We start from the raw sequence: 14,703 nt of genomic DNA, 5'->3' as shown, positions 1-14,703 counted from the left end.
AAAAAAAATTGTTATTTTATTTGTTCATTTATTTGTTTATTTTATTTATTTATTTATTTAATTTTTTTTTCCTTTTCTCAAGTCAAACTAAATTGAATCTGAAAGGATTATTCCATTATATCAAAAAAAGGGGGGGGTGTTAAATGTTTTTGACTCCTAATGGGGGTGTAACACCAATGATTTTGATGATCGTTTTTATAATCTCAAGTTATAATAACCAACCAATGAAAAGCTTCCAAAGTTACTATAAAAATTGTTGAATTTTGGATTCAATCAGTTTGCCGTTATCTACGTCATAAGCTGCATTTGATTCTTCGCCACCATCTTTGTTACTGGCAATTACTTCACACTCAGTATTGGGACTGCACTGCTTCTTCACCGCCATCTCTGTTCAACATAATGTCTCAACACTTAACATATATAATATCCATTTTAAATGTAGTAGTGTAATCTCAGGTTCATTGTTCCTAGACAATGCAGAGTAAAACAAAACACAAAGACATTTTTGTTTCTGGGTAATTCCTTTCTTCACACTTGCTTTTACAATAATATGAAGAGAAATTATGTTGAAAATGAAAATAGTCCAAAGAGATAAAATGTTATATTAAAATTTACATTTATTGATCCTGGAGAACTCCTTAGAGGGCATTACCAAGAAGGTGGGCTCTCTCTACCATACTAGAAAGTTACTTACGCCCTGAGAGTATCCTGTATCTTGACGAGGCCACCATTTGCCCATGTATGAACTATATTGTTGTTACATTCGGGCTGGAGCATCTGCTACTAGTGTCTCACTCTTAAACAGGGTTCAAAAGAAAGTCGCCAACCTAATAGGTCCGGCACTCTCAATTAGACTTCAACCTCTGCCCCATCGATAAAATGTTGCATACCTCTGCCTGTTTTACAAGTATTTTAAGGGTAGGTGCTCTGACAAACTACAAGTCCTTATAACTCCTTGACGTAAATAGCCCCTGACAAACCTGACAAACAGCAAAATCCCACCCCTACACAGTAGAGATCCCCAGATGCTGGAAAGCCTTCTATTTTAATAGTTTCTTCCCTAGGACTGCTAGATTTTGGATTTCCCTTTCGGGTTCCTGCTTTTCTGACTGTACTGACACATAGAAGTTCAAGTGTCATGTAAACAAATATGTTGCTGCTCAACTCCCTACATAGTATCCCTGGAAATTATATCTCAGATAGTAGCCCCCTACATCAAAGTGGCACTGTGCCTTGTTTGAGGTGAAAATGCAAAAAAAAATAAATAAATAAAAGAAAAGAAAAGAAAGTAGAACAACTGCTTTTATATAATAGATGACAGTGCCCAAACATTTGGAGTTTAACAATTCTCTTGGGTTTATTTTTTACAGAATCTATATATTAATAAAATAGTGTGTTATTTTGTGTGTCACGCTTACATCTTTTTTCTTTCTTATGACTGTCATTTAATTGTTAAGACATTCCATTTATTGTAATAAATAATTTTACCAAGAATCCTTTATAAGTTTTGGTTTCGGTTTCGATTATAGCTGATGGCACTCAAGTCATCTATTTTTTTAATAAATAATTTTACCAAGAATTCTTCATAAGTTTTGGTTTCGGTTATAGCTGAAGGAACTCAAGTTTTATATATATATATATATATATATTTTTTTTTATTCATAAGTTTTGGTTTCGGTTTTGATTAAAGCTGAGGCACCCAAGTGATATGGATATATTTTTTTAATTTTTGAAACAACGTTATAATATATAAGAATCGATATAAAATTGACTCTATAGTAATATATACAAAATCTGCACAAATTAAAATATGATATTCAAGCGTATTTTATGACCGGGCTACGCCTGGCGTCCCTGCTAGATTAGATAAATACTTTTGCAGCTTTAACAAAAGAGCTACAATAATATTAGGACATTTTCATTTATGCTGAACATCCACAGAATGCCAACATCAATATATTACATATGGAAGAGTCCACTGTGGAATTTCCACAGGTCCCACTAGTATATAGCTAATACCATATGGGTTTTCCTTCAACTTATTCCCCACAGAAAAAGGAAGCACAGTCTCAAACTTAACTTTACGGTTAAATTTAAAAAGCAAATGTGATCAGTTTATCCGCTGCATGTCAGTGAAGATAATACACATAATCAAGTGATGATTGAACATTGGGAGTTCTACTTACCCGGATACATTTTTGATGCTTGGCACGAGCATATAGGTGGGCCAAAATATTCAGAAAAGTGCATCGTTCCCAGTTTTTTCTCACATTCAGGAATGATGTGTTCCTTAGTCTTAAGGCTTTTACGGCTGCAGAAACAGCACAGTTCTTTGTTACCATTCTCACGTATTACTTCCCTGTAAAATAAAACAAATTGATATAGATTAAGTTTAATTTTTAAAAATTAAGTTTAATTAAAATAAATTACCTGACTTGAATGCCATCAGCTATAATCAAAACCAAAACTTATGAAGAATTCTTGATCAAATTATTTATGACAACAAATCGAAGTACATAACAATTAAACGACCCGGATGTAAGCGTGACACAGAAAATAACACACACATTATCATATTAATATATAGATTATCTAACATTTTACTTTTTTAATAATAATAGTCGATGTTCTAAATTGAACATCAGCAAGGCCATCTGATGTTGCCCGAGCATGACTTAACACTGGTTGCTGTCAGCGAGCACTGTCTGATGATAAGCTGTGTGAAGACACCCAATGATTAATCGAAATGACCAGGTATATGCATTAAAAATGATGAAAAGTTATACATGAAGTTTGATAGTACTACAATTAATGCCTTTAGTTTCAGACATGATCATATACATACATAAGGAAATAATTATTATGACCCGGATGTAAGTAAATGTGAAGAGGACTAGTAAAGTGTTATCTCCTGTAAACTGTGATGTTTTAAATATATTCACAAATATAATTGAAAAAAAATCTTCATGCAATATTGTAGAATGTGGAAATATGAACAGCACTTTCAGTCATTAAGAGTTAATCTAATATAGAAAAGGCTATAAATCTGTCTCTCCATATTTTCAAACTCTATCTCTTCTGAAACTAAAAGTTGCAGAGTAGCGCTAGGGGCCTCAAATGATTGGATTTTTTATGGACCGTTCTTTTATGGGTTTTTAGCCAGTTAAAATAGTTTTTAAGGGGTCAAAATTGAAAAAAAATCATTATGCATTTTGTACATTTATCTTAGTTTCAAAAAATTTTTTTTAATCAGTTCATATGTGTGGCACATTGGTAACGTCACCAGCATTGAATGCTACAGCTTCAGTTTCGATTCTAGCTGATGGCACCCAAAAACATTTTTTTTTTACTTTTGATTTAATGCCTCTCTAATAATATATACAAAATTTGGACAAATTAAAATATATTTAAGCATATTTTATGCCCAGGCAAAGCCGGGCGCCCCTGCTGCTAATTAGATAATTTATGAGTAAAGTTATACAGATAATGACAGTAAAAATTATAGACAGAGAAGAATGGTGTAAAGAAAGACAATTCTAAGAAGCAGCTGAATGCTGAATGACACTGATCGCTGATTTACTAAGCAGCCGTAGTATAGAATGGTCCTGGATATGATCATAAACTATATCTGATAGTGAGGCCCCAGCTTGCGGGCTTCGGAAAGTGTGGAGCCACCCGTTAATTGCCATTGCTCCTAGGTCCACTCTGATCTGGAGCAGTAGTACCTCTTAGGGTCCCAATTATAGGTTAAAAAGAAACAGACTTGAAAAAAAATTCTATTAAAAGATTTTTCTTCAAAACCACTGAATTCGGCATTAACCCGAAAAGGGTTAATATACCATAAAACAAAAACCAACCAACCTAGTACAGAATTTAATAAAATATGGGAACTATCTCTGTCTCTACTATTATATAAAAGTCACTTTGTGTGTGTGCGAGGTGTGAGTTCCTTCCTCATAGATTCTGAAATGGCTGAGCTTACTTTTGAAAATTTCAAACAAAGATAATTTATATATCTGGCAGTGTTCTTAGATAAGTTTTGTACAGAAATTCATTCAATAAGTATCGAAAAAAATCCAATGTAAAAAATAGCTTTTCTCTTTTATAGATAAAAAATAATTTTTACAAGGGAATAGTTTATGTTACACTGACCAAGGGAGATAATAAAATCTCAGCAAATCATTTCTTCTTAAAAAAAACAGATTTATTATCATCTGGAGATATAGCTGAGTGGTAGAACATTTGACTACAGATCGAATGATCCCCTGTTCAAACCCAAGTGTACTTCACCATTTTAATTTTTTCTTACTAATGAGTTCAATTTAAGATAAAAGAGGTATCACCGCAAATCATTCCTTTGTTTGCGTAGTTTAAAACAAAACATTAATCAGAAGTGACTTTTCCAGGGCATTCATCATCAAGCCCAAATATCAGCTGATGTGATATTGTAAACAAACACAGATGGAATTTGATGAACCACATTATCATTATTATTAAAAAATTTTTTTTTTTTCGAATTAGTCCACTGGTCAAATTATTCCTCGTAATATATAATAATCAATAGAGGATTGATTCTATAATAATGCATACACAATCTGCATAAATTAAAATATCATGCCAGGTGGCTAGCTAGTTAATTATAAATAACATAAGGTCACCACATATATATTTATATAGTAACTAGCATTTCAGCACGCTGTTGCCCAGATGTTTGGAGGTGTATGTTGAGCAAATAAAAAAAAAAAAAAGAAAAAAAAAGAGCGGTAAATTTTTTAAACTTTCACCCCTATTATGACCTCTTAAAATTTATTGTTTTGGGCTCAAATCAAGTTATTAAGTTAGATCTATGTCCAAGGAACCTATATCTAAAATTTCAAGTGTCAGAGGAGTTTGATAGAGTTATCAAAGGTCAAATCGTAGAACTTTGACGCCTTAACAGCCAAATTTCTGGCCGTAAACGGATCAAAGATTTTCCCAAATCTCAGTACCCTGTATATCAAATTTCGAGCCTATAGACTTAAAATTGACAGAGTTATTGCATAGAGAAATGTACACAGACACACACACAGACACGTTCACTTTTATAGATATATAGTAATAAGTAGTAATAAGTAATACTGATCAGAAGTAAGCTTGTATATCTAGAAAATAAGAAATAGATTTAAGGCTCCAAAAATTATATTAGAATTGTCCACAAGGACCCATTCATAACGGATAAAATGCTGACGCCATTGTGGAGGTTGAAGGTTCAATCCTCAGTACGGGCAATTCTAAGAATACAATTCGAGAATTGCTTAAGACTTTTACCCAGCCATGGCTGATGGAATGAGAGCATACTACCCCCCCGTGGATCAAATAAAGTTCTGTTCGAAACTCCATACAAATTCCCGAGTTCGACAAAAAAGTTCCTGAGTTTGACAAGATACACCTGAAGAAGGTCGGAGGTTATATCGATAGAAATGTTGCAAAAATAACACTCATGACGAAAACAATAGACTAAAGAATAGTTTATTTTCATTTCTTATTGTTATATCATGTTGCATCGGCCAAAGCATGAGAATAGGACTCAAAAATGAAAAGAGTATTACGTTTCTGAATTTCTGAGATGAGGATTGGTTATTCGTGTTATTTGGATTTATGACTAGATAGAGGTCCTAAGTAATTTACAATTGTATTTTTCAGCCACCCACACTGAGAATTGAACCTTCAACCATCAGAAGAATATCACTTTCATGATGAATTTTTACAAGTACTCTAAACATGGCTAACAGAACAAGAGCATCCTGCCCCTGTGAAATAATTAAAGAGTTCTGTTTGAAATTCTGTCCAAATTCCCAAGTTTGACAAACATTCTTGAGTTCGACATACACCTGAAGAAAGTTGGAGGTTACATCAACTGAAACGTTGTGAAAATTAACACTCAAGATGAGGACAGTGGTTTGGAGAATCCAAATAATAGAAATGAGAAAAGTAGTTTGAATAATTCAAATGATGGAAATTACCAATCATCATCTCAAAAATTCAGAAACATTACATAAATAAGTTTTTAATGAAGTGAACGCGTGCATGTAGTGATTTTACTGAATCTCAAATAAAGTTGTAATATTAAACAGCAGGTTTCAAAATCAACTATTTTTTTTTTTATCGCTCTAAAAAAGAAAAATATTTTTTATGTCCCAAATTAACTATCAGACTTTCTTTTATCAGTTGAATTCATAGATCTAAAACAGATGATCTTGCTATGTTGTCAGACAAGATGGATAGAGATAGTAATCTTCTCTCTCTAATATAAAAAACAACCAGTAAGATTGATCTTTACATTAATGCTAGTCAAACAAAATTCATCAGTTATGACCAAGAAAGAGGTTGGCACAATGATAAAGAGCCCACATTTGTGGGTCTTATACTCAACTTCCCTCGTACTTGAATGGAGACAATAAGATTTTAATATGTGCTATTTATCATATTTATACACCATAATCACATTGACACACCAGTTCTCATCTGATCACCGAAGGTTAAGCAACACCGAGCCTGGTCAGTATTAAAATGGGTGACCATTTGGGAATTCCACGTGCTGTATGTGCTTTCCGCTTATCTCGGCATTGTTTCCAGTCTTCCTGAACTTATCCTTGCTACTGGACTCAAGCAGTGGCAATTCAGGAAAAATATGTTTGGAGATTGCGCAACCCTTGTTTCATAATTTCATGCAGAGCTACCCTTACAAGGGGGATTTCCATTGTTTTTCAAGACTGAACGGAGACTTCCATTTATTATATCTAATACCTGGGGAACTGGTTGCCGTACTCAGGATGTAACAGTCATTCTCAAAACATATACCAACATGGACAAACCAAGATACCCCCCCCCCCGGGTAAATAATCTGATTATAGAAGAAATAAAGTTTACAAAAGGCAGCAAGATGAAGTCAACGGAAAGAGACAGCAAAATCTATAAAGACAAAGATCAAGATGTTCTTAATGGATTTCATGCCGTGATAACCTTAAGAGCCACAGTGGAATCTATCTTGCTCTTCAGCTTGACAGCTTGAATAATAAAGAAACGAGAAGCATCATCTGACAGAAAATACACAAGGATTTTAGAAGTTGCATTAAACATCAGCTAGAGCAGGGTTTCCCAAACTGGGCTCCACTGAGCCCTAGAGCTCTGTCAGTGAGACTGAGGGACTCCGGAAACCCTTTCTTAAAGAGAACTGCTTTATATGGAAAGATTTAATGATTGTAAACTGGAAAAAAGATATGATAGATAACTACAGTTGTAAAGAGTTTCAGAATGGTTTATGAAAAAAGAAAAAAAAAAAATTAACAAAAAAATGCAACAATTTTTGATTACTCAAAAGCAATAAATGGTTGTAAACATTATCATTAGTTAGTGTTAAAATTTAAAATTAATGTTTTTCATATTTATTTTTAGAAATTATCTTTTTAGTGCTCCATGAAAAACCCTTGCCCTACTCAGAGACTCCATGGTGTCCTGAAGTTTGGGAAACCCTGAGCTAGAGAAAACACCAAACATCAAGAAACAACTATATAAACTCCTATCTTAGTTTTGCTAAAAGAGAGAAAGCCTTGGCTTGATTCTTAAGTCGAAATTTGTGAGTAACATATTCATATAGAATCCATTTATGCAGCAAAAGATTGGTTAGAAAACCTCATTATAGCCACATAGTAATTAAAGAAGGGGGGGAATAACTCCATTTTAATGTAGATTAAACAAGGGGGAGAACTATTTGACTGCAATTTAATAAAGTAATTAAACTAGGGGGGGGGGGGTTAACTATTTGGCTCCAGTTTGTTGAAGACTGAATATCATCTTAAGACCTGCCAATAGCATTGCCTGACAGAAACTGATGGAGGGAATGAGTAAAAAAATCCGAGAAATAATGCTCAAATTGATAGATTGATTTATATCTTAGAATTTTAGTAACATTATTTTGAATTGATAGTCTGTTCAATTCAATCAGCACATCACAAAATTGTGGCTGCAATCCAAAGAAATTTCATCGAAATTAAATTTTTAATTTGTAAATTGCAATGAAAGAACATTAATATGCAGCAAAACTGATACACTAAATTGATTGCTCTGGTGGCGATGTCTTTAATTCAACCGATGCCTTTTTCTGGCAGGTGAAATGCTGATTTATAAGTTACTAGTGAGGGGTACCCGGCGTTGCCCGGGTGTTTGGAGGTGTGTGTGGAAACTCCGGGGGGGGGGGTAAAAAAAAAAGTAAGTATGAGGATCGAACCCTTGAGGCAAAGTTGTAAATTAAAGTGTGAAAAAAAAAAAAAAGAAAGTGCAACGTTAACCATTGCCCCACCGCGAGATGCTAACGGAAATACGTTTGAATTTATTTAATTACTTGGATTTGGCAAGTGTCCGTTTTAATGAGTTAATGAGGTCAAGTTTGATTGCAGGATAGTATTTCATTTACTGCAGAACACCTTTTTTTTTTTTCCCAAGATGTTATAGGAAAAAGACTAACCCACATGCGGCAAGCGACAAATGTTGAATATTTATCTTCCTGAAATCGAGCAAATTAAATAGACAGGCAAGCTTCGTTGTTAACTGTGAGATATTGCGATTTATATGTGATATAAAAAGTTTTAAAAAGTTGTGAAGCGAGCGACCGCTTCTCTGAAAAAAGCCTTTTGTAGACATACAGAAAAAGCGAACACACATACAAACATACATACATTTTTGCTTTTATATTTATAGATGTCTGCAATGGAATATGAACAGTTGCTTTCTCCAAACAAAGTTGGCACGAAACCAGGAAAACTTAGAAATAAATAAAATGGTTGGGATAGTTGAATGATTCATGCCACTCACTGGGTCGATTTGTTAGCCTTTTACTGATGGTATTTGTGTGGTGTGCACATACTATAAGCCAGCGAAATTTGGCTCATTCTTAACCGTTGTTTTTGGTGTATGTTCATGTTCATGTGCTGGTGATTCTCTCTAATAATTTCCTGTTCATTATTCGCTGATCCTGTTATTTTCGCCCTTTGTGCACGTTGCTTCTACTGGGGATGATCTCTTGTAATTTCTGGTATCTTGTTACCATCAAGTTTTTTTTAAAAAACTCCAAATGATCTCTGATCTGTTTCTTGTTGTTTTAATTCGTAGTGTTTACAAATGCAACTCTTAAAATCCTTATGTATTTTCTATCAGCTGATGCTTCTTGTCCTCTTGTCAGTGTCGAAGTTGTGAAGGGCAATTCTCAACCTATATACTCAACGAATGCTTGAACTACAGACTTGAAATTTGGTATATACTCAAACATGTGGAAAACTTTTTAATCAATTTTCATTCGCAAAAAAGGGCTGCTAAGGGGGCAAAATTAAAAACATGGGAAATCATCGGATGTTTATCTTTTTTATCAACTGTTCATGAATGCGCATTCAGATGATAGATTCTTTATGTTAAGAATAAGTAGGTTTAAAAACACATTTTAAAAATCTTATCAAGCTGGCCTAATGGTTATCATACTTGACACTGTCTTTAGGTGTTGGTTTTGATCTCAGCTCAAGTTTTTTTGTTTTTTTTTTTACTTACAAAAAGTGAACTGTTTAGAAAAAAAAACATACTTGCATGCATGCCTCAGTTTCTTTTTGTTTTTTTTGTTACTTCATTTTTTTTTTTTTTTTTTTTTTTTAAAAAGGAATTTAACGTTAAGTTTAATACCTATGATATTTCTGTTTACAATAAATAAGAAATCTGCATTAATCAAAATATAATAGTTATGTGTATTTTATGACCAGGCAATGCTGGACGGTCTATTAGTACTTCATAAAGTAATATATTTTTTATAATAATACAAACAAATTTAAAACAGTGAAACAATAACATTTGATTTATTTTATGCAAAAAAATAATTAAGTATAATGCAAATTTATCTGACAATGTTTGCTGCAGATTTTGAGTCACCTGTTCTGATTCACCAAGATTTCAACGTGGCTCTTAAGATTATCAGAGAGAGGACTTCTTGAATGGCATGAATTTTATTAAGAACGTGTTCATCCTTGCCTTTGTAGATCTTGTTTCTTTCTGTTGACTTGATTTTACTGCCATTTGTAAGTTTTGTGACACAATGAAGAGTGCCCCTTTTGGGGGACCTGGTTACTACTACACTAAGGAAACTTTTGCCTAACTTATCTGTACTTGTGAGGTGCAGAGGTGTTAAGCAGGTGCTTTGTGATTTTGAAAATGTAAGAATATATCAATCTGGGATGACTCAAGCCAAGAATGACAGTTCGTTAATAATATTCACCTGCGTCAAAACGATTTGAGACCCCAGAAAACGAAAGGTCAAACCCACAGAACTAGTCATCGAGGCATGCAAAAACAAAACTATTCACACATTATGTATGAATATCTCTCTTTCTCCCATTTTATTTCTTTCACTCCCTTTCTCTTTTGCATTCCTTCACTACCCTTTCTCTCTCTTGCAATGAAGAAGAGGGGAATTGAAGTGTAATTGTTTTGTTTTGTTTTAAACAGTTAAGCTTGGATTCTCATATGCAACAGACGTAGATAACAGTTTGGCTGCATGGGTATGCTTCACCAGTGTTAAATTTAAAATAAATTATATATTTTTATAAAAATGCATTTGTTCGCTATTTTTGTACAAGCATTTGATTTCAGTATGTGGTCCCTTCCATTAATTCCAATGATGACAATGGAAATGCTGCTTGTAACGATGGAATGAAGACTAGAGAAGTGACCCATGTCAGCCGGTTATGGCTGATGATATATCAACTTGTTGCATTGATGTGCCTGTCGTTTGATATTGTATATAACACCTGGTGAGCTGGTTTCCTCAACCAAGTAACACTCCCCGGAAACAATTGTGTCATAGCTTTATTTCTCATATAATTCGATCATTTACCGGGGAGAGTATCTTGATTTATCTGTGTTGAGAGAATATTTCTAGAATGACTGTTATGATCTGGGCATGGCAACGAACTCCCAAGGTGTTAAAATATACAAAGAAGTAACTTGATCGAAAATCCAGATTAAGAATAGTTTATAATAAAATAAAGAAACCATTATAAAATAGGGATTCATCCCGACAAAATTTCAACTGAATCTTTTTTGCTGTCATAAAACAAACTGCCAGAATCCATGATCAGGTTAAAACATTGTTTGATGCATCATGATTGCTGACCTTTAGAGGATTACACTTGAATAGGAAAGAATCTGATGAGACTTGATTCTAACATACAAACTCATCAACAGGAATTAAAATTTATTCTTATTTTTAAGTGTTTTTATACAAAATCTTACATAAAAATTGATATTACACTTCTGAATTTTTTTAAAATGAGGATTTGAGTCACCCATTCTGATTCACCAAGAGTTTGTTTTTAATTTTTTTTAATGAATTTTGAAACATATTCTATTGGGAGAATGATTGAGTTAAGTTCGAATTATTCTTTTAGGGGAGTAAAGGAAGCAGAATCCTTCCACTTTAAAAATACAAAGAGAGATATTTGAAGAAATTTTCATAAAATTTGGAACATAGCTAAAAACTGTTATAAATTTTATAAATTTATAAATTTATAAAATTAGAAACATGATTAGACAACGTTCTAAAAAGTATATTTGTGTCTGTTTAAACTCATTTCAACGTGTATGCATTTCATACATATTTGCATAAACTTTGAAGTTTAATAGAAAGAAAACAAAAAATAAAATCATAGATAATTCTTACCATAATCTTGAATCAGATGCAGTGATACCTAGGATGAAAATCTGAAAGTAAAAGAATTCCATGATATAGGAAAACATTATAATGCAATATTATAGACAGTACAAACATTATAATGCAATATTATAGACAATACAAACATTATAATGCAATAGTATAGACAATACAAACATTATAATGCAATATTATAGACAATACAAACATTATAATGCAATAGTATAGACAATACAAACATTATAATGCAATAGTATAGGGAATACAAACATTATAATGCAATAGTATAGACAATACAAACATTATAATGCAATAGTATAGGCAATACAAACATTATAATGCAATAGTATAGGCAATACAAACATTATAATGCAATAGTATAGGCAATACAAACATTATAGTGCAATAGTATAGGCAATACAAACATTATAATTCAACAGTATAGGGAATACAAAAATTATAATGCAATAGTATAGGCAATACAAACATTATAATGCAATAGTATAGGCAATACAAACATTATAATGCAATAGTATAGGCAATACAAACATTATAATGCAATAGTATAGACAATACAAACATTATAATGCAATAGTATAGGCAATACAAACATTATAATGCAATAGTATAGGCAATACAAACATTATAATGCAATAGTATAGGCAATACAAACATTATAATTCAACAGTATAGGCAATACAAACATTATAATGCAATAGTATAGGCAATACAAACAGTATAATGCAATAGTATAGGCAATACAAACATTATAATGCAATAGTATAGGCAATACAAACATTATAATGCAATAGTATAGACAATACAAACATTATAATGCAATAGTATAGGCAATACAAACATTATAATGCAATAGTATAGACAATACAAACATTATAATGCAATAGTATAGGCAATACAAACATTATAATGCAATAGTATAGGCAATACAAACATTATAATGCAATAGTATAGGCAATACAAACATCATAATGCAATAGTATAGGCAATACAAACATCATAATGCAATAGTATAGGCAATACAAACATAATGCAATATTATAGACAATACAAACATTATAATGCAATAGTATAGACAATACAAACATTATAATGCAATAGTATAGACAATACAAACATTATAATGCAATAGTATAGACAATACAAACATTATAATGCAATAGTATAGGCAATACAAACATTATAATGCAATAGTATAGACAATACAAACATTATAATGCAATAGTATAGGCAATACAAACATTATAATGCAATAGTATAGACAATACAAACATTATAATGCAATAGTATAGACAATACAAACATTATAATGCAATAGTATAGACAATACAAACATTATAATGCAATAGTATAGGCAATACAAACATTATAATGCAATAGTATAGACAATACAAACATTATAATGCAATAGTATAGGCAATACAAACATTATAATGCAATAGTATAGGCAATACAAACATTATAATGCAATAGTTTAGACAATACAAACATTATAATGCAATAGTATAGACAATACAAACATTATAATGCAATAGTATAGGCAATACAAACATTATAATGCAATAGTATAGACAATACAAACATTATAATGCAATAGTATAGGCAATACAAACATTATAATGCAATAGTATAGGCAATACAAACATTATAATGCAATAGTATAGACAATACAAACATTATAATGCAATAGTATAGACAATACAAACATTATAATGCAATAGTATAGACAATACAAACATTATAATGCAATAGTATAGACAATACAAACATTATAATGCAATAGTATAGACAATACAAACATTATAATGCAATAGTATAGACAATACAAACATTATAATGCAATAGTATAGGCAATACAAACATTATAATGCAATAGTATAGACAATACAAACATTATAATGCAATAGTATAGACAATACAAACATTATAATGCAATAGTATAGACAATACAAACATTATAATGCAATAGTATAGACAATACAAACATTATAATGCAATAGTATAGACAATACAAACATTATAATGCAATAGTATAGACAATACAAACATTATAATGCAATAGTATAGACAATACAAACATTATAATGCAATAGTATAGACAATACAAACATTATAATGCAATAGTATAGACAATACAAACATTATAATGCAATAGTATAGACAATACAAACATTATAATGCAATAGTATAGGCAATACAAACATTATAATGCAATAGTATAGACAATACAAACATTATAATGCAATAGTATAGACAATACAAACATTATAATGCAATAGTATAGGCAATACAAACATTATAATGCAATGGAGAAGACAATACAAATTGTTATATTAATAAAATTATAAAATAACTTCACGCGTTTTTCTATCAACTATGAGTACTAAATTAAGATATATTTTTTTAATTTACTAGGAGTATGCATCTTACAGACGGAAATTCTAGTACATTTTAAATTGTTTTTAACCCTTTAAACCCTGACCCAATTAAGCAATAATTAACCAAAAAGACAATAGGCAATTAGCAAATTATTTGATAACGTATTATTAGAAGGCCGAAATATTGGCTATATCATCTTTTTTACTATGTTGCTAGTGCCAATATATCATTCGTGTAAGGTTGGAAGGATTAATGCCAATATGTAGTTAAAACAAAATAACTTGTTTTAGACTATTTAAATAATTTCCAGCATGAAATTATTTACCAGTTCATTTATTATTGCTTATGTTTGAATTCATTATTTTGAAGAATGACAGATGCACTTCTCTCCAACCATAGTTGTGTTTATCACTGGTTTATTCATCTCTTTATGTATGAATATGGTACAGTCAAGACTCAAGTAGATTGCCTGCTAGTTAGAAAAAAAAAAAAGGGACCGAAAATGCTTAAGTGATATGAAAGTAATACTTAGTGAAGAAATCGTAACACAGCACCGGTTATTTGCAATTTCAAGCTGAAAA

At 31.6% G+C, this 14,703-nt stretch overlaps 1 protein-coding gene across 1 annotated transcript in view; it reads right to left on the bottom strand.

Annotated features, from left to right (window-relative positions):
• The window catches only part of LOC145263297 (uncharacterized), a 58,359-nt gene that overhangs the window by 32,701 nt on the left and 10,955 nt on the right, over positions 1-14,703 (bottom strand). Inside the window, exons 3-4 of the mRNA XM_080120380.1 lie at positions 11,735-11,775; positions 2,187-2,359 (exon numbers count right to left, since the gene is read on the bottom strand). Coding sequence (XP_079976506.1) covers positions 2,187-2,359; positions 11,735-11,775 — 214 coding nt within the window. The remainder of the gene's footprint in view (positions 1-2,186; positions 2,360-11,734; positions 11,776-14,703) is intronic.

Source organism: Euprymna scolopes, chromosome 3 (genome assembly GCF_053919585.1).
Source record: "Euprymna scolopes isolate OS-2025 chromosome 3, ASM5391958v1, whole genome shotgun sequence".
Classification (NCBI taxonomy): domain Eukaryota; kingdom Metazoa; phylum Mollusca; class Cephalopoda; order Sepiida; family Sepiolidae; genus Euprymna; species Euprymna scolopes.
This window is presented reverse-complemented; position numbering and strand designations above follow the sequence as displayed.